Source organism: Chaetodon auriga, chromosome 20 (assembly GCF_051107435.1).
Source record: "Chaetodon auriga isolate fChaAug3 chromosome 20, fChaAug3.hap1, whole genome shotgun sequence".
Lineage (NCBI taxonomy): Eukaryota > Metazoa > Chordata > Actinopteri > Chaetodontiformes > Chaetodontidae > Chaetodon > Chaetodon auriga.
In genome coordinates, this window is record NC_135093.1 from 9,014,857 (window position 1) to 9,036,402 (window position 21,546).

The 21,546-nt window shown below is 41.5% G+C and overlaps 1 protein-coding gene across 2 annotated transcripts in view; it reads left to right on the top strand.

The window, feature by feature from the left end:
• Positions 1-21,546, top strand: part of LOC143339258 (zinc finger protein 385B-like) — a 67,312-nt gene that overhangs the window by 20,122 nt on the left and 25,644 nt on the right. The window contains exon 2 of one of the 2 annotated variants that reach the window (XM_076760426.1): positions 7,587-7,868. In XM_076760426.1, coding sequence (XP_076616541.1) covers positions 7,587-7,868 — 282 coding nt within the window. Of the gene's footprint in view, positions 1-7,586; positions 7,869-18,944; positions 19,378-21,546 lie in introns of those variants that run through there. The other variant, XM_076760427.1, reaches the window with a different exon arrangement.

Consider the following 21,546-nt stretch of genomic DNA (forward strand, 5'->3'; position numbering starts at 1 on the left):
CAGCTGTAATTGTAGTCCACCTGTTGTTCAGTTGTTCAATATTCATTTCGACTGTCAAGACTAGAAAGAGCTGCCGGTGTTGACGTTTTGTGTGGGGTGTCTTGTCTTTGGAGATGATCTCCATATGAATTTATTGCACATGGACACGCTCATCACTCAGTAAATATATCCGATGTAGTGAAACAACTGGATTATTACTCATATTCCTCCCCTGTCCGCTTTTTCCATGTCAGGCTTTATCTGCTGTCGTCTGCTGTCGACGTAATGGAACAGTGACGACAGGTGTCGTGGCGAGGGAACTCATCTTGACCTTCGTGTCTGGAACAATGCCATTTTGAAAAGAGCATATGCTGAAACATCTCAATAACAGCTGCCTTGTGTGTAAATGTTGTTGGCCTCAGTCCACCTCTTCACACATCTGGGTTAGACCTGCTCGTTCCAGGAAGTTTCCTAGATCGCAGACCTGAAAGAGCTGCAAAAGTTCACAGGTTCAGGTGGATTAAAAGCCGGGAGGGGTGTTGGATTTTTTCTGCATTCATTCTTAAAGGCCAGTCTAAACAGAGGACTTGGTTCTCTGAAATATATTCTTAGACCACCTTGTAGTTGTGTGTGATTATCATGGATTTCACAGGTGTTGGCTGTGTAGAGACAAATGGGCAAAGTGTATGATTAAGGAGCAAAAAAGCATTACACAGCCCAGGAGCCTTTATAGCGTAATGGATATACAGTTACAGGGAATTAAGCACAGCTATATATAGATAAGTGTCATGCTTCTCTGTGTCACCTTGAGAAAATTTAGGACAACAGTCCACATGCTGACAAGCAATTTTATCATATAATAAAAAAATGAAACAAGATGTTTTTATAATACTGAACCAGTTGAAGACAGAATTAAAAGCTGTCAAGCATTTTTTTCTCACATTAATTTGAATGTTCCCGGAGTAAAACTTGATATTTCCCAAACTCTTTGACAGTTTATTATTCCTAATAGCTCTTATACACTTCACAGCGCCAAAGCCTTTCTTGCAGCAGGCCTTCATTTGTCAAAGCTTGGTGATAAACACGTTCACCCCCGTTTTGAAACCAGAGCACATGGAGGCAGGCAGCACATCATACAGATGGGGAGAGCAGCTTGCTGGAAGCAGACTGAACAGGTTGTCAGTTTTATAGCTGCTTGTCAGCCCAGTGCCCACCTGGTTGGACCGTGAGCCTCTATCCACCATCCCACGTTGAGAGATTAGCATTGATAACACCTTCATGCAAACACTGATAACAAAGTGATTGTACAGCTGACAGAATTTAAAGATGACTGTAGTTATTCCTAGCAAGCACGGGGTCTTGTTTTCCTTTTATATCTTAGCTATTCCAAAACACAACATAAGAGGCTAATGGGAATGTCGTTAGTTTTGCAGGTATTTGGTGATTAAAAAGTAAAAAATGTAAATTTTACCCGATGGTGGTGCTAGAAAGTAAGTTGTTACAGTTCATCCCAGCCTTTAACAAATCTTATATCTGTTGAGGTTTTTCAGTTCTACCAGACCGACCAACATTTCCGTCCGTCCATAGAGCCACATCACCAGCATGGCCAGAAAACATTAAAGTCCAGCACACCCATTCAAAACACCCAGGACTTCATTTATTTTGGATGATTAGAGATCTTCTTGGGGGCGTGTTGGCATGTGCACGCTGTGTGTGATTGACATCCTCCTCCACTCTGTCAGATTCGTCGCACCTGCCCCAAATTACACCTTTATCCTTCTTATTGGTCCAGTGCCCACGTACAATGCCAAGCATAGCTCTGCCCACATTCAACCTGAGCAGGAGTCCAATCAGGATAAGTGAAAACACCTGTGCGGGTGTGTTAAATACAATCTTAAAATTGATCTCCTACTGGCTCCCTTCCTCTGAGCACATAATGTCCTAATGAGCACGATCTCAGGACAAGTTTTTGCTGTTCTTTGACCCCAAAGTAGGCTCAATGAGAGACTGATAAAGACACATACACACACAAGTCAAAAGGCAAAATAAGTGATTCCTCATTACGTAGGCACCCACATGGAGAACATTACACTGTAGCTACGAGTGAGTCCCTTGATAGAGAGGTTTATGAGGTGACAGGTCATTTCCATGCAGCTGTCTCAGGCCATAAAAGAAAGATGCTGAGCATGCTGTTGGCAGGCAAAGTTAGTAGAGTGTTACAAAGAGATGAGATTGACCAGCAGGTAAATTATTACGATATGTGTTGTTGTGTATGTATGTATGTATGTATGTGTGTGTGTGTGTGTGTGTGTGTGTATGTCTTGATTGCCTGGTGACATGAATCATTAGTTGGAATCCTCTAACAAGATGCAGATGCAGGAGGTCACAGCACAGTAGAGTATTTGGGACACTTTCTACTGTGCAGAGTCGTGATAATAGCACAAAATAACAATAGTTTTGGTGCTCAGGTGGACTTAGTGTCAGGTGGGTGAAAGAAATTTCATTGAATGTACAGTTAGTATTAAGATATAGCCCCCTTGCACTATATTTTTTTAACAGGAACTCTTATATTTTAGTATATTAAATGCCTTTTTCTTTTTCTGTATTTACGTAAGGATATCAGGGAATTGCTCAGTGATTTTTAACACATAAATATGATTTTCTAATGCTAATTGTATCCGGTCAAGAAAACACAGGCCTCCGGGTGTCAAGCTGATATGTTTATGACTTCAACTTTATAAGGGGCATCAGGTCAGAGAGAGTGAGTACATGAAGCAGCATTTATGACCTGTGCTTTATATTCTTGGCTTTGATGTAGTCTTCCCTCATCTTCAACTCAACAGCCAGACAGGCCGATGAGTGCTGGTATTTAAAGAGAGCTGCTGAGCCAGATAGCTTCAGTACTAAGAGGACAGCACAGCAGATACTGTGCTTGCAGATAAACACACTGAGCATCTCACAGACGTCCTTGTCATGACACCATGCGACAAACAAAATAGTTCCATAATGCATAGAGATCTTGCTGGCTGGGATTTATCTCCAACCACAAGGTCTGTAGACACTTTTTGAGTACACTAATGTACACCAATATGTGTATTTTTGTGCATCTTTTACTGGTAGTATTAAGTTATTTAAAGTGTGTCAGTTCCCCAGTTCATTTGCTCCTTATCACACTTCTTCTATGAGCACAGGACAGTAATTTATCCTTTGTGATGTATTTATTTGGGGGGTTATTATTAAAATTAATTAATGATGGACCCAGAGGAACAGCTACAGCACAGTCAAGTATTTTACAGCTCCATCCTGGAAGTGCAGGAAATCCAACCTGCTGTTTTATTAGTTAAATAAATGGTTCTGTCTGTTCTTGTTAGTAATAGTGGGAATGTAATAACACAACATAATCTAACATGTCTTTTATCCTTTTCAAATGAAGGGTCATGGGACTTGATGTGTGTTTCTGTCTGAAGTGTATTTAATGGTATGTGTGCTATTGGCAGATGCAGATTTGTCATCAAACTTTGCACTGATGCTTGTTAACGTGAAGTCACCTTGATGAGTTTTTGTCATTTCTATCTCTTTTTACCATTCCAGTCAGCTAATGTTATGAACGATGACTGTGTGCAGCATTGTTTTGGTTCGTTTTTCACTTTCTATGTTGACATCGGCCTTAAAGCTCTATGTCATAACTTGCACAATAACAAGATCTGAACACAGCCTGCTGTGATTTTTGTTGATGTCAGGAGATAAAAACAACGAGCGTGTGCCGCCTGTTGCTTGCAGATCAAGAAGAAATGACATGCAAAATGGAAACGACATTACCTTTATTTTGTTCATTGTAATGATTGAAAGAACAACAACAACAAAAAAAACCCTGTGCACGATCAATCAGTTTTTCTCTTTTCAGGCATAAAGGAAGTACAAGTGGCAGCGTGGATTTTTGAAATTCACAGTTTATGGCTTTCTGGAGTGAAAGAGCTTTGACTGTTCTTTATAAACACAAAATGCATCAGTTCCTCCAGCAGACCATCCAGTACATCACAGATCTGACTGGGCCATTTTGAAGGATGTTAAATATTTTACATGAAGCTGCAAAAAAGAGCTTCAGTCACTTTTTGTGAGGGGTTGTCACTGACTGACCGGTAACTTTATCCATTTGGCCCGTAATACAGGACTGGGCTGTTCCCAGCTGCCGCACTCAGGTGCCAGACAGGCAGAGAAGCCCTGGCTGCGATACAGAGTGCCAGCAGAAGCGAGCAGCTGCTGGCCGGCCGGCCGGCAACCTGTTTAAAGATGTTTTGTAATGGGGCTGTCAGGTGCCAACTCCGACTGACCACATAAAGATGAGTGAATGGAGCAGGTCGGGCGGTTCCAGTGTGATAGAGGGTTTACACCTAGACTGCTGGCATCAGTGGACGGTTTCAGACATTAGCCAATAAGAGCGGCTGACTAGCGCCCAATGTGGATTAAAGACGGTGCCAGTGTGTTAAACCAGCTGCTTGAAGCCTGTGTACATTCAGCATTTAGATAAATGCAAGCATACTTTTCTAAAAAAAAAAATTGCATTTCTATTTTAAATTGAGAAATCACAAACAAAAGAATATACATAAATGCAAAGTAAGTAAGTTTATGAATTGTACCGTATATTGCTAATAAGATTTTACCTCTACCGACTAGTTTTACTTCATCATCTAGGATAGTTTTTATTTTGACATGTGACTTGTAGAAAAAAAGGATCTGACATATATGTCTATAGTACATTTTAAAATATAAGGTATATATATAGTGTCACTGTATGTGCCGCCAAGCTATTTTAACACCTGTTATATCATTTGATTCAGGTTTCTCATTGAGCAAACATTTATTTTATTTGTTCTGAATAGAGTTTCTCTATCTGTTTGTCTGAAATGCTGCAAAATTATCTTAATGCAGAGCTCACTGAGTAGCTTTTTCCAGAGTTTTCAACCACATCTCACTGTCTCTGTCAGCAAATTAAGTCTGTTGTTGTTTATCTTTTATTTACATGGGGCAGTGCATGACAGTCTCAGCAGTGGTATCTTAATAACATGAGACAATATGCGGAGGTTACTTCAACAGCTGATTTTCAGAAAATCCCAAAACACACTAAAAGGAGACAATACAGATAAAACGTTTGAAGGACAACTTCAAAAGATGAGTAAACTGACTTCCGGCAGTTTTCGCATCCGTTTTGCATGTCGATGCAAACCACCTTAAAGTGAGTTAGACGGCCCACACCTCCCTCTGACTGACCCGGTCTGCGGTCTGCTCATCAATACCTTTCTGAGATGCAGGACCGTTTACTGAGGAAAGACTTCGGAGGCAAGAGCAAAAGTCTGAGCTCTTATCCAGCAGCTGTCTGACAGAACTGAGACACATTTTGTACATCAGACAGCGAGACAGCAGCAGCATATATCTGCCTCGGGCTGCAGCTTGTTTGGGCAGGAAAACAATCAATGTGTCGTGATTAAAAAATGACGTGTACCTGCATTCATTGGCATGCAGTGATAAACAGTAACAAGTAAGACTGGGCAATAATAAAACATTTACACCCAGTAGTACAGGAAAGATCAGTTGCTTCATTAGTTGCACCCTAAATTGAATTTCTTTGGATGGTTAAATGGACAAAAAAGCTATTTGAAGACATAAACTTAACTCAAAGTATGCTTTCAATAGCCCAACAACCATTAACCAGTAACTAACTGGTTACAAACGCTGTATTCTTCTGGTCAAAGCCACCAGACTCCGTGTACAGAAACAGTAATTGAAGTATAATCAAATAGTAAATCTGTGACTTTAGAAACAGATTAATTGCATTTGCATATAAATGATGCCTTATAAAAGAAATATAGAAGAAATGCATAATTGAATTTGCCAATTAACACTTAAAAGTCCAGCTCTTAGAAGTCAGCAGCAGGAGCTCTGATTGGTCAGCTATCTGGGTGGTCATTTGGACACATTGGTGAATTATTAATCACATGAGGCTGAAAAATAATCTCATTTAATCCTCCTTCACCCCTCCGTTTAACGTATGTTCACACCTTTATATTTAGGAACCTGTCGTTGCTCCTTCTTCATTGTTTACAGCCCACTCACCTGCAGAAAACATCATTATTAGATGATTCTGCAAATCCAGGATTTTGGCAAGCTCCTCACATGGCAGCATCACCCAGAGAAACACAGCTGAGCAGAGATGTTATATTTAAACCTTGTAATAAAATAAGAAAATGTTTATTCTGGAGAGTGGGTTGACTTCTGTCTAATCCTGTCTCCAAGAAATGTATGAATTACTAAAATTGGCTTCCCAATTAATCACTACTTGGATTATGAGGCGATTTTGTGCAATGGCAGATGTGGCCAAAATAAAATAGTGCTGGTGCTAATGTTGCTAACAGGACCTTTTATATGTTACCACATAAATGTAGAGTTAATCTTTTAATACACTGAGGAACCAGAGGCATCCGAAGGGGCTACAGAGGTCACTTCTCCAGGGCTGCCTGTATGTTTTCACCATGTGTTTTTGTGGTCCTGGTTCGGGTGAACACCTGCTTGTGCAGAAAAACATCACCATCTTCTCCAGCGGTTACTCGTGTCTGTATCCGCTACCAGAGTCAAACATCATTCAAGTAATCACGGTGATGGCCTGCAGCTTTGAAGTCCACGTCGCTGGTCGGAGGCCGATGAATTCCAGTGAACACATTTCCATACCGCTTTCATCTCTCCACCAGTCAAATTGAATTTTTTGAACCTCAAAGATTTCACAAATGATGGTGTCTCTTTGATGGGGGGCTGCATAACGCTAAGCAGACAATAAAATTTCCAACACCACGAGGACTTAATTGATTCCATTGTCATATGAGCAGCTCCAAAACAAAGACTCCAGTTAGACTTTGGGTGACATTTCCACATTCGCAGCAGAGCTCGTGCTTCGCTGCAGCTTGATTTACGCTGTCAGTCTGCCACAATCGCTCAGCCATTACAGGTATTAAGGCTGTGTGCTCTCGCGAAGAAACATGTCGCTTTGTGTACCCCGGGAATGTGATAAATAGAGAGAGGCTGGAACGAGATACTTATCTACAGACTGCACGTGTCTCTGTTGTAATGCTTCGATGTGTGCCAGAGAGAGGCCGTTCTCTTCAGCTAATGGACGTCTAAGGGCCGGGTCATACGACAGAGTGTTTATACCGGTGTTTATCTGACTGTCCTCTTAATTTGAGCCCTTAAATGGGGACATTACATTTGGACATATTGAAATTTGTACATGCTGACAGTGATGTAGATAAATCCAAGTGATAAGCAGCATTTGTCTGCCTGTGAAATATCTCTGTTTAGTACAATGAAATATCGATGTATTATAATGGTGGTGCAGCATAAAATTGCAGTTTTAATCCCACAAAAGGAGAAGACCAATGCTGCTCTGAACAGAGCCGTGTTGCTCTGTTGCCCCCCTGTGGAGGCTGTGACGCCATACAGACTGCACATCCTGATTTAAATGTCTTACATGGGAGCTTCGTTGCACCTGTTTTACATTAAATTTCAACACCTCTGACTAATGCCCTCCGTGACCTTTTTTTTTTTCCCCCTCTCTCCAGATATGAAGCGTCCAAAGAGTCCCGACTGGCTGGACGGCAGCCCTCCTCCCAAGAGTCAGGAGGGACAGGAGGAGGAGGAAGAGGAGGAGGACGAAGAGGAGAGGAGGGTGTCAGCAGGTCACAGGGCCAAACGAGAGCGCCGTCAAAGCAGCAGCAGCAGCAGCGCCACGATGTGCCAGGTGTGCAACATCCAGCTGAACTCCAGCGCCCAGGCCCAGATCCACTACAGAGGGAAGACGCACCAGAGGAGGCTGCGCCGGCTGGCAAAGGCGGTCAGCACAGGTACAGATGCACTGATTTCATGCCCTCAGCACTTAGACGAGACTGAACTGGGGAAGACTTTCTGATATTTACTCCTTATGAATTGAATGAATGGCTCTCATCAGAGCGTCTCACTCCATTGGATGAATATAAAGCTTTAATTTGAGCCCTTTTTTAGAGGTGTCTGATTGTTTCTGGTGCTGGATGGGAATTGATAAGATTTTATTGATACCAATGCTGTTATCCATTCTTCATATCGATCAATTCCCTTATTGATCTGATAAATTCTAGATGAGCTGGCTGTGGTTGATGTTATTATTATAACAGTTTCTTCCTCTACACTTTCTTCCATGACTCCTTCTTGATGCAAGTTTCCAGCAGCGTAGATGCACGAGTTTGACATCATTGTTTTGCACCTGTCAGAAAAACATGCAGGCACCGGTAAAAAGAACCGATAAGCTCAGGACGAGTTGGAACGGTTCTCAACAGTTCCAGTTCTTGATTCCCACCCCGAATGCGGTCTATATGAGTGGCTGGGTGTACCTCTGTACTGATTTCTTCTGCTGTCGTGTGCTCTCTCTTGCAAAAGGGGCCACTTTATCCAGCACAACAGCTCTACCGCTGCCATTTACGAAGCTTATAATGGCTTATAATTGACATGCAAGCTCAGCCACTGTTATGATTTCATCCATAGCAGTGCTGATGAAGACTGTGTGACACAGCTGAAAGCTAATTTCTGAGGCTTGCATAATGATAAATTCTGTATGTCAAAAGTGAGTCATATTAAAATGAATATTACACAAGAATATTTGTGAGCTTTAGCAGACGATCTGCATTTTTTACTGGCTTTTCAAGGCAAATTAAGACGACTTAACAGAGAGAAAGAGGCCAAGTGGTCCCTTCACGAATGGACATTTCCCACAGCAGACATTTTGATTTGCCTTAACAGGAAAAGCACAGGTGTAACTAATAACATTAATGATGGCTCCATTACATAAGTGTCCCAGTCAGCCGTGCTGGTGAGACATCATGCACAATACCAGAGCGCTGGACCTGGAGCACATAAATGGAACATGTCTGTTATCTCAAAGCTGCCACATTAAACTTAAAGCAGCTGAAAATCGTCACAAAGTAAGATTATTGCTGGAGGGGGACTGGAGAGTTTTATATTTGCTTGACAACACTACAAACTGCCTCAAAATGACTGCAGCTTAATCAACAACTCTTGCAGCCTGAACAAAAACAAAACATTATGAACTTCTTCAAATTGATATTTGCTGCAGGGCCCTTGTATTGTCAGTGGTTCTTTTATTTTGACATCCTCTGTGTTTTAATGAATTTTTCCTCCGTTGACGGTCTGTTTAGAAGTGCTAGGAACATATGCTGCTTTGTCCCAGAGCCTCATGCTTCTTGGTGCCGGAGTTTGATATCAAGAAAATTTGCCCAATACCTGCGAACAGAATAAGCATTGTTGTAGGTGACAGTCCAGGTACTGGGTTTCCCTTGGGTTTTGTGCTGTATAGACAGATGAAAGCAACAGAAAAAACAAAAATACAAGGTTTGGAGCCACCACAGCCTGTCGGAAAAGCTTTGTTTCTCCTTGGAACTTACTTTGCAACTTATGCAAATACAGACTCTCCAGTAGAAGTTGTGCTGTTTGGTGTTTTTGGGCCAAAAAAAATATAAAACAGATACTGAAACTGTACCCTGATACCTAACACACCTTGTTCAGTCAGGTGTTTGTTTATTTTGATTTGTCACGATGTTGCAAATGTTCACATCTGCAAACCATGAGGGGTGTTATGCATTCGGTATATATTCACTATTCCAGAAGAGCCCCTCGCCGATTCCAAGCTTTTTCTGCACACCTGTTTTGATGAGGAGCCATTAATCACCTTCACTCACCACCACCTGTGTCACTCTGCCACGCTGACCAGCTTGATCAATCAGCGCTTTGGGGGGAAAAAAAAAGGCCTCTAATGAACAACTGGCCAATAAGATGCAACTTTTTAATGTTGATTTATGAGGCTGTCTCTCTCTGCAGGCTTACCCCACATATTTAGCTGTTCCCATCTAACACAGTGCATGAAAATTAATACTATATCCAGTGTTTAATTTCTCCTTCACTTCAAACTCATTTTGTTATCATCAGAATGTTATTGACTTTCTCTGTGTCAGATAATAGCCTTTGCAGATCATCATTCATACTTAAAAGAGTGAGACTGGTCCAGTGCATAAGAACAGAAGTAGCGGGGTGCATGGTCCCCGTTTTCTGCTCTCTGTATGTCTGCCTATTGTATTTTTGACTTTCCAGCATCCATCAACAAACTTTGACAAGGCTTTGACGTTAGCTGCGGTAACTTTTATGGAAATCTGGGTCAATGGCCAATTTTGTCCATCTTTTTGGTGCAGAAACAGACACTTATGTAAATGTTATTCCCTCTGTAGCAGGTGAAAATGGTGACTCCATATGGGTGAAGACACATGTCTAAATATCCTAAAGAGCTGTGTCTGATAATATGTCTATAAACTAGACTACATAGTACACTGTTAATTGAGATTTTGGACACTTTCAAACAAATGGTGCAGAGTAAATATAATGCACGTAACACAGATTGATGTGGTGCAGCCATCCATCACTTCTAATAAAGACAGATTGTATATCAATCAAGACGTCTTCTAGTTAGAATTAGTTCACGCTGCCTGCCACCAAAAGTAAAGCCAACAGCAGAAAGAGCAGTGTTTAATCTATGCATACTGTATGTGTTGCATGTGTTGTATAATTTAAAGGTAATCTCAAGTCATAGAGAAGCATGTTTAGTCTGGATTTTGATATGCACATGGCGTCACCATGCAGACCGTGCACAGTGCTCTGCAGTGGCTTCCTTTGTGATCCAAAGAGTGTTGACCGACTTGACACAATTTATTGCTCATTACTCACTGCACTGAAGATACGGTTTGGCGCTCTGACTATTAGGATCCGTTGAACTTCCCTGGTGCACATTCAACTACTCTTCTTTGACCTGACACATCTGAGCCGCCACTGATCCCTTGACTCACCTCAACACACTAAATACACCTCACTGTGACATGTACTTGTCTTCTTGTGCCTATTTGTGTTTGCATTTTTGTACTTTGGTCCTTGTGGGAACAAGTGAAAGCTGTTGAGTAAGAGTAGTTTTGGAAAGTGATTCATATGATCTTCAGTGTTGAAGGGCAGTTTAGATTTAGGACTTACATCAAAAGGAAGAGCACAAGTGTAAATGATAAGAATTGATGATGGTTGAATTCCATTTAGCTGCTTCAGTTTCAAGGTCCTGCTGTTTGTTCATGATCACTTATAGTATATAGTACTTCTCGCAGGGACTTACATGCATACTTAACTGTTCTATACTAACAGGAACTGTTGCTAAATGAATTTGACGAATGGAAATCAAAATGGGACAGCAGTTTCCATCAACAGCGCACTCAAAAATCAAGCATTTTTAGCCATTGTTTCAAGTATACTTAATGTCGTCACTTTTCCTTATAAGCACATGGAATTGGGTCGCAGCTTATGTCTGATCGTGGATCGCTGTAGCCCATCATTTAGACTGTGTTGGCATATTTATCTGACTGAGGAGATTTATTATCTAGAGAAAGGAACGAATGTCTTACAATGCCACCACGAGCTGAGAAAGTGTGTATGGCCTTTTGAATGTGACCTCCATTCTGCTCCAGTTTGCTGGCAAGACAGCAGGGAGCGATTTGTTCTTTCAGATGAAATGCTTCCCTTACTGGCACATTTCTCTAAAACAAGGGGAAAATTGTGCAGTAAATACTCCCTACCATAATCCCCTCCATAATGAACACTCCACAGTATTACAGATACAGAATTCGCTTCTTGTTTTACTGCAAACACAGTGGTGTTGACTTATGGAAGTATTTACCACCACTGCAACTGTTTTAAAATGTTTGGGTTTTTCGTTTTGATGTCGAGCATTGCAAAAATTCATTGTTTATTCACAACGTGCCACATGTTGAGACCGGACGTGTGCATCAACTGCATCAACACTGACAGAGTTTAAACACCCGACCTGCTGCGGGCCACAGTGTCAGAGCCATCTCCTCCATTAATTGATTGTTAAGATGAGACTCACTCATGGGCAGCTTGTGTCAGTCCCTCAGGGTGAAGGGCCTCTCGTTTCCCCACATGGGGCACGGAGTGATTTCACACCTGCCGTGTGTGAAGCGGTTAAATGAACCCTACAGCGCTGGATCCCTTTTGTTTGGCTTGTTGTCAATTTGACAATACCACAGTCAAATTGAGCAGTAAAATAACTAAAAATAGCCGCGAAATGGTTTATTTGGAGCAAGAATAGACCAAGACTGCAAACAGGAAAATAGCCTGTATATATATATAAGACACAGAGTGCCTAATTTTTGCCAGTGTCCTGTACTTCTTTGTCATATTTAGGCCTGAATTATGTTTTTTTTAATTACTGATTCCTATAACAACTTCTCTTTTGAGTAACTGTTTTTGGTCTATAAAGTGTGAGAAAACAATGAAAAATGCCCATCATATGTCAAAGATATCCACTTTAATTTCACCAAACAGAGAAAAGCCAGACCAGGGACCAGAGTTTTTGACACTTAAATGATCAGTTATCAAAATAATTGCGTATTAGTGTTCGTGTCTAACCAGCAGAAAACCTCCATGATGAGTTCACTGTCGTGCAATGTAGAGTTGTTTTTTTTCCCCCATAGAGCAAACAGCACCTCTTAATGTGGTAGCTGATACATCAACATACAACGTGACTCATGACTGGATTAAACAACAGTCTTCAGGCAGAAAATGGCAGCCAAGCAGATCGTCTGTTAAACCTTGTAAACAAATAGGAGGGACGACTCCTGCAGACAAATTCACACAAATGCCAGGTTTTATATAATATCTCCCAGTCTATTCTCCCTATCGCCTATTTCACAGTGGGGGGAAAAGGAGGACGAGCCAAGTCAATTAAGGTGACTGTTGGTACAATTCAGTCTGTGCTGCGATGAAACCAGCCTAATAATACCCATTCCCTTCCCTTTATTTAGCCTCATGAAGTGATTGCTCAAATGAAAAGAGATTTTAATAGGGTGGTTCTCACTGGGAGCCTTTTGAAAAGGGAACGGACCAAAGCACTTTCCACCTCTTAGACTCACACTCGGCTTCTGAACCAGTTGTTTAAATTCAGGGGTCATTGTTTCCAGATTTTTGCCGCGATGTGTGTTTGTGTCATGCCATCTCTGATATGTGTGTATGTTGCACACACAGGCAGTCAAACATAGAGATACAGGAGAAGTGTGTGTCTTGCTTTGAAGGTAAATTTGCACAGCTCAGCTTGAACTAAAGACCCAAAGGGCAGCACAAGGTTAAACACGCCTGGAGAGAAAGAAATGAACGTCTTCTATCGCCGGCTAAGATCACTGAATGCATTTATTATCTCAAACGTCATCTCTTAGGCACAAAATCAGTTTAATAAACTGGGAAACTTCGTGAAAGAGCCAATTTTAAGTGGTGGAGGAGATTGATCTTTTTATATCAGATCAGTCTGTGAAAACTCTTTTCCCTCTGGCGGAGCGACCGGAGCAGATGAGGTTAACAAAACCCTCGCAAAACCAGAATAATAATCAGACCAGCACACTCTGCCCATATTTTCAACGCTCATGCCAGCTGGGTGGACGAATCAATGAATATCTAGCAGAATCCCAAGTTAACATCCTGTCATTCAGTGTTTGCGCGATGTCGGATATTAAAAGACAGGCAGCAGAATCTCGCTCTCTAATAACATTAAATTATGAAATTGATGTGAAAATGTATTCCTGGGTTCACTGTGAGAAGCGTGAAGGTTTCGACAGCAAAAATAAGTTTTAAAATCCATCAGTGATGCAGCAGAAGAGAGAGCAGGAAAAGCTGTCTTAACATTTTTACCTCCCTGGTGTTCTGTCTCTTTCTGTTCCCTCCGTAGGAAATATTAACATAAAAGACACCTACAGTATTTTTACATGACAAGTACAGATACTGTAGATGAAGCCAGAACATTTTACTGTACATTTCCCACATAGCCTGACGTGGCTGCCAATCCAGAGTCCAGGGTTCAGTTCTCGCCGGTGGTGCTTGCAGCTTGGCTCCACCGCAATTCTTTGTTTCTTTCTGTGCGCCCGATATTAGAGGTTTTCACAAGTCCACCCCATTGTAAGTAACTGAGACCTGACCCAGGACCAGTCGTGCTCCTTGTCATGCAGGTCCAACTTATAGACGTCCAATGGATCCCTATGCATTGCTTCAGGTTTCAGTTCATTGTGTCAGCATGGCCAATACCTCAGTTCTTCTAAGAGAACATGAAGCATCAGCCGGCGTTCTCTTGCTGTTCTGGTTGACTGAATTTAGCGATAACTATTTTTTCAATGTTTTGGGCAGTTCGGTTATATTACTGGACCTATGAAAATATCAAGGTTGGGGTGAGAAAGTACTTGTTCCAAGGGCTGTACTTGTAAGCATAACCCAAAGACAAGCTTTTCACTGCTTTTCCAGCTTTTTGTACTCCCAACATGTATTATTCTTCATCTTTTTCACACATAACCTGGGCTGGTTTAATATCCCCCCTGATGTCATTCATCTTTTATCCCTGCTTCTGGTCTGACCAAGCGACAACCTCTGGGGCTGAAAAAATGAAACCAGTGGTGAAATGCCCAAAACTGCAGGTCCTTTACAGCAAAAATAAAAGTAAAGAAAATAAATAAAATAAACGTGTTTACAGCCTGGCACAAATCCTGTTCCATAGTTATTGTCGAGTTCACTGCTACAATAAACAATAATAACTAGCATAGCATTGATGTTCGCTAGCTATCTAAAGTGAATATAGGTAAAGTAAAGTAAAAGTCACGATATGCCTCTGCCTTTATTGTAACTCTGGAAAGTGTCCCTCACTGTGGTCTGTCACTTTGGCTGTTGACGTGTTGTTCCTCTGACATGGCATTTATTCGTTCAACAACCGTGGCACCGCGGTGTGACCTCATAAGAAGCTAAAATGCTCCTGCAGCTCTTCTTTCTTTCATTCATCTCCAACAGGATTCAGAGAGGAGAAGACAGAATAATGTTCTGAGCGAAGGATAAATGAGCCGACTTTGAAAAGGACAGTTGTGAGAACACGGACACATCTGTTTGGGAGAGTCTTCCCCCGTCTGCTCCCACATGTACTGTATCTCCAAAACATGTTTCATCTAAGAGGGTAGAAGGGTGATGGGTTCTCCTTCTACAGATTCTTCTCCCTCTAAGCTCCTAACTCTGGTCAGTGTCGTCATTGTCTGACAGTGTTTATTTTCGCTTCATATTTGTAGTTGCGGGTGGCCAATAGGGAGCAGCAGTGGCATTTGTTGCCTGAGTTTTTCCTTAAGACCGTGCTTCTCCCTTGGCTTTGTGCTGTTTTACTGGGGTGTTTATGTTGCCTGATAGGAGATATCGCCTTAAAGTATAAAGTCAGGGATTACATGAAAGACTGTGAAATCATTGCCTGCAGGCTTACTGCGTGCACTGATTCGTATCTTTGGCTATTTCTGCTGTATGCCCATGTACCTGTGTATGCGTCACTACACCTCTGGCTAAAAATCCAAGTTTCGTAGTAACCTAATGTGACTGTACTCGGATTTTCAGTCTTCTTTGATTTTATTTTTCAAAGTGAAGCTGTTCAAACACACACATCCTAAATCAAGCCTGAAAAATAATGTTGTTCAGAGGGTGACCTACAACATTTCCTCCACCGTTTATAACAGTTTTCCCACTGAAAGGGAAAATTAAGCCTTTCTTCTTTCTGGAACAAAGCTTCCCCTCACTAATGGAAAATCTCTAAATTTCTCAAATGGAGCACTGCAGAGTGACTTGGCTTTGTGTTTTTTTTGAAGGTTGAATCCTTCTCCTCTGTGCCAACATACAGCAAATATATGATATCACAAAAACAAGCGTGAAAGCAGCATGTCTGCAGGCGCATATGCACACACAGACACGCATGCTGGAATATAGTGTGCGAGCTGAAATGGGACATTTATCAGCTGGAGTTTTGTGCTGCTTGGCCTCATTTCATACAGCAGAGGGTGCTTAGCAAAAGCAGCCATTTTTAAGATGTCACTTGATCTGTCATCAGCGGCCATTCTGCACAGTCTGAAGGCCTGCAGGAAGGAAGGAGCGTAAGCTGGAGGCGGAGATGCAGAGACAGAATAAAAGGGGTGATGTTTTTTGACTCAGTGGCTGGCAGATCTGGCACCAAAACCCAGCAGGGACTGATGGCGTTAAAGCATTTTACAGTATTCCCTATGGCTGCAGCACAGGTCAGGAGCTGCCCAGGGAGCTGTACCTGGATTTTATACTCAAATAAAGCAAGTAAATAGTTCTTTTGCTATTCTAGATGTCAGTGCATTGGGACTGTGTTTGTGAGAACATGAGTCATTATCCTGCATGTGAAGCAGAGTCACGTGGGCTGAAGACTCAGTGAATATATTTGAATACTTGAAAACAAATATGAGGAATACTGGACTGATCTTGGTAGCGAATGTGTCGCTTTTTGTTTGGACGTTTGGTAAGATAATATAAGTTCATCTCAGTATTATATTATAATACAATATAATATGTCTTATGTCTATTTGGGAAGTGTAGTTATCATTAAATGGTTATGCAATTGGGTGCAATACTGTTAAAATGCAATGCTCTGTTTCCACCCCCCTGTCCTTCCATCACAACATTTGCTAAGTCAGTGGTTTCTATAAGTAGTTTTGCTCGTCTATATGTAAACTGAGGTACGCCGAGCCAATGTTTAATAGGTCCATGGCTAGATGAAAGCATGCTGTGTGTAGCCGACACACAACCGCTCTGCTCGAGGCCATCTCCTTGCACTTTCATTTGAATGCAGCAGCCTGAAATCAAGTGTAAAACTGTCAGGATTTGTCAGTGTTGTGCTTCCACACCACACTTATTCAAGTGGACAAGGAGCCAGCAAGGGGCACACAGGGCAGACACAAGCAGTGCATGTGTGTATGTGTGTGTATGTGTGTGTGTCTTGTATATGACATTTGAGGCCAGGGTTTCAGAGTACAGACTGTGAGAATAATTGTGTTTATTTGAAGTGATTATAGTGACTGTGGAATGAATAACAATGCACTGAAGCCCTGTCCTCCCCAGCGGTACATGCAAGCCTCTGTGTTGCCTCTACAAATATCCAGCCAAGTGCTTCTGGAATGAGTCGAGTTTTCAGATGCACTGAAACTCCTCCTCACCTCCTCTTCAGCAGCTAAATCTCAAGGTTAATGTATACCCTGAATAGAGGGATTAATATTTAAGAACATATCCACAGTGGAAAACGGACACAAATTGTTTCCCTGAAGGCTGTAAGAAGCTTTAATGACACTCTTTCACTTCAGTAAAATTTCTGATACGACAATCCAAAAATACCATTCAAGTATACGATGTACATTTCAAGTTAATATAAGTAACTGAATGGTTAGAGTAGCTGCTGAGACCATTGCTGTGGTTAACACATTGCAACCATTTACGGTAAATATCACACAAAAAGCTGAAAATACTTCATTCAGCTATGAAATGGCCTGTTAGCATTGTGTTGGAGCATGACACAGAACTCAGAACCAAACTCCGCTCTGCCGTGTGTCAATAAAGTAATCATCCAAAGATTAGTCCGGAAAATGAGCAAACTATTAGGTAAACAATAATCTCTCCCACCTGCTCATTACAGTAAACACTCTGTTAGAGCTACGCGCTGCTGGTTGCTTAATCTTAAATTAGCACTGAGAAGGGAAAGAGCTGCCCTATCAACCTGCTGAGCTTTCACGATTTGTTTTTTTGTAATCCGTTACAGTGTTAACTCTCAACTGGGGTCTTCTGATAATGTATCAGAAAATAGATGGAGATTAATTTGCATAAGAGATACAAAATATTTACTCAGTCAAGTTCCTTTCACCTCTGCAGACCATCAGATGCACCTGTGAGGTATTGTTCTAACAAATGAAAAGGCACATTAATAAAGAAATAAAACACACATATGCTGAATTCAGTTTGGGGTTTTATGACCAGTATCTTATGGTGGCTAACGTTAGCTAATGTTAGCAAACTGAAGATATCATGTAAAAACCAGTCTGCCGACCTCATGACTCTTCTTCTACTTATGTGTTTTTCTGTTTACAATTAACCTGAATTGTTTCTGGTGTGGTTTCTGTAGATGTTGAGTTTTATCTTCTCCATTTTCGGCATTGTGCTACATGCGTCTCTACTTCCTGTTCCGGCCCAAAATGCAACACTATAGCCGCTTCAGCTCCCCGTGTGATTCATCAGAAACATGTTGACAGATGCTACAAGTTGAAAAAATGTAAATATTTATAAATGAGAGGGTGGTCAGGAGAGGGTTAATCTTCAGGAAACATAACCAAGGTTTTCTGTAGGAAAACGATACAGCACACAGTTCATTTGAATATTACTCAGGCTTACTTGGCCTCCACACTAAACCACTGCTGTTTAATTATGATCGCAATTATATCAGTCACACTGAGGTGGTGGTGAAAAAAATAATGACTTTGTGCTGCACGAGTGATTCAGGTGTTTTGATTGAAACCTCTGCATGCTCAACCTATTGGAAATGTAAACAGGAGTGTGGAAATAATTGATTCTCATCAAACAGGACTTTGCAATCAATCATCGCAAACACCGGTCTGCCGTGTGATTCACGACAATATCTGTTCTGCTGATGATGTCGACGTATGAAGTGTATCACTTGGATGAGGATTGAGAGCTTTTAAATGTGTCTCCCTGCGTGGCACAGCTGCATTTTAAGCAGGACTGTAAGCAGAATAGAAGCAGATTGATAAATGATGCCTATTGTTGTCAAGTAATGCCAGGAAGGAAATTACATGAGTGTCCTTAAGGGAGCATGCAGGTGTGAACCATGAATAGAAAATGCTGCTGTGAAGAAGAAGTAGAAGAAGGGAGGTAGGATGTTCATGTTGTTAATAGCCAGTCCTCCGCCGGCTCTCTCTCCCTCTCTTCCCCCTCTTTCTCGCTCGCTCTTTCGCTCTCTCTTACATACTCGCACTGAGAAGAATACACACTTGCTCTTCAGACTGTCACCATCACACTCTCAGCCTCTTCTCCCTCTCTGCCGCCTTTCAGTCCGCCTCACCCGTTCTCTCCTTCGCCTCATAAAGGGCAGCGTGATCGGCAGAGCGCGAAGCTTTTTTAATTGAGGCACATGTGTGTCGTTCTTTGGCGCCGGCAGTTTGGATCGCAGCCAGGATGTGGCGCTGACTGAGAAAGGACTGCCATTTCACCTCAGTTTAGAGACTCAAAGTGTTGGAAAGAGACACAGTAGGAAGAGGGTTTTCAGCGAGGAGGCACTTTGTTGGTTTTTGTTCAACTTCTCTGATGGGAGATAAACTGGCAGCAGAAGCCTAAGTCAAACACAGAAGAGAGCGGCAAGCAGAGGAATCACAAAACACGTGGAGATGCTGTTTGGTAAGACTGTTTGTTTACTCTCACAGCCCATGTATGTGTCAGGATCAGTTATTTATGGGCATGCAACAATGGCTCACAAGTAGAGGTTTTATCAGGTTTTATTACTCTTGAGCTGTGATGTGTTTGTGGGTTCATCTGCATAAATGCATGTGTGACTTCTCCCCTGTCGGCGCGTGTTTTACAATTATGACTTTACATCATTGCTCAAGGGCAGGCTCAGTCTCGTGCCGACCATATGTCCCCTTCCAGTCCCTCTGCATCCAAAATGATTTCCTGGCCTGTTTGTTTTCCTAATTGACCCCTTTTGATGAAGCCAAGTGTGGAGTTCAGACCAACACAACACTGTCGCTCCCAGATGTGTCGAGTCATTTTAAAGCCACACAAGAACAGCGCTGATATCACTGTGCAGATTGCTGGCAATTATGTCTTTACCTCCCGAGGGAAATATGCCCAGATTAGCTCGTATAATTGGAGCCTGTTAAAGATAAAGGCAGTGTGGGGATTTTTAGTCATTTGTGTTTTTATGTTTTGGGTTTTTTTTTTTCAGCTAAGGGAGCAAAATGCTGATTGCATTTAGGGTTTTTAAATTTAGAGCTGCTTTGGTTTTGCTAAGTCAAACAGCACATTCTGGTAGTACACATGCACACTGTGCCGGTCTCAAGTTTGACCTCTAGATAGATGAATGCAAACTGAAGAGTAAATAAGAGTTAAACACGGATATAAGTAGACCTGAATGATTAGTCGATTGATCATGATATATCGTATTTATCCATTAATGGTGTCACAATTATTTCCTTCAAAATTGCCAAAGCTAGTTGGTTTCAGCCCCTTAAATGTGATGAATTTCTGCTTTCTTCTATTTTATATATGACTTAAATATGACTTAATTGATTATCTTTGGGTTCTGGACTGCTGATTAGACAAGACAAGGAATTTCAACATGTCACTCTGGCCTCTGAGAAATTGTGATGGCCAGTTTTTGATATTTCTTAGACAATTTATGGACAAAATAATTTAGCAGATTAACCAGGAATGAAAATAATTGTCAGTTGCAGCCTCAGATATGTTTGTATTATTAATTTCGAATGAAACCTGAGGCAAAGTGTTACAGTATTTGATGAGGATGAGGAGGAAATTGTGATTTCTCATCTCTCAGAGACAGCAGAAAGTTTAGGTGTAAATCATGTGTACACATATGCATTCTGTGATGTACTTCAAAAGCCTGTGGACACATACACACTGGGCTGTGTGTGTGCCTGGATAGACATACTCAGAAGTGTCTGTGTGCCAGCTCTGGATGCTTTCTTCTTTAAATGGCAGATTAGAGAGATCAAAGGGAAACAGTTAGAGAGGAGATAACTGTAGAGTTTTGCCTGGTGGCCATGCTGCAGCTGTCCCCACCCCTCCACCCCTCGTCAAGAGCTCCATTTGGAGGCTGCAGTGACATCCTATGTGTATAAATCTCCTTCTCTGTTCTCGGCATGACATGTAAGAGATGCGATGGTGTTTGAAATTCCTGGAGAAAGAACACGTTTCTCATATCTTTCTCTACGTCTTTTGTTTAAAAGTAGTAGACATAAAAAGATATGTAGCAGAAACTGGAGGGGTTACAATGGTAGTGTTGGTATTCTGTTGGCTTAATACACTGGATGAAGCCTTTATAATACAGTACACCAGGAGCACAATAGTCTAATAACAAGAGGTCAACCAATTAATTGGTTGGCCCGTTAATGACAGTGATATTGGCCCTATTAATTTGCTATTGACTTTTTCCAAACTATTATTACTATATTGACCTTTAAAAATCCACCAATGGTCAACCTTGACTAATAACAAGCATTAAGAACTCTGTGTGTTATTCCACCTAATGTCAGTATGACGTGCTGACTGGTTTTGGTACGACCCCGATTGTACCATGTATCACACATCTGCTTTATTTATGTTTTGCACAGCGTCCCAACTCAACTTTTCTGGAATCGGGTTGTAATTTTGTTTTCAGAGGTTCACAGCACCTTTGCACCTAAAATGGAAATGAACTGCATCCAGTGCTGTAAGACGCCAAAGATGTGTGTTCATGTCCGGCTTTCTGGATATGATTCCCAATTGCTCGATGATACAGTAGAAAAGATGAAACACAGAGCTGATATGATAAAGCTAACCAGGTAATAC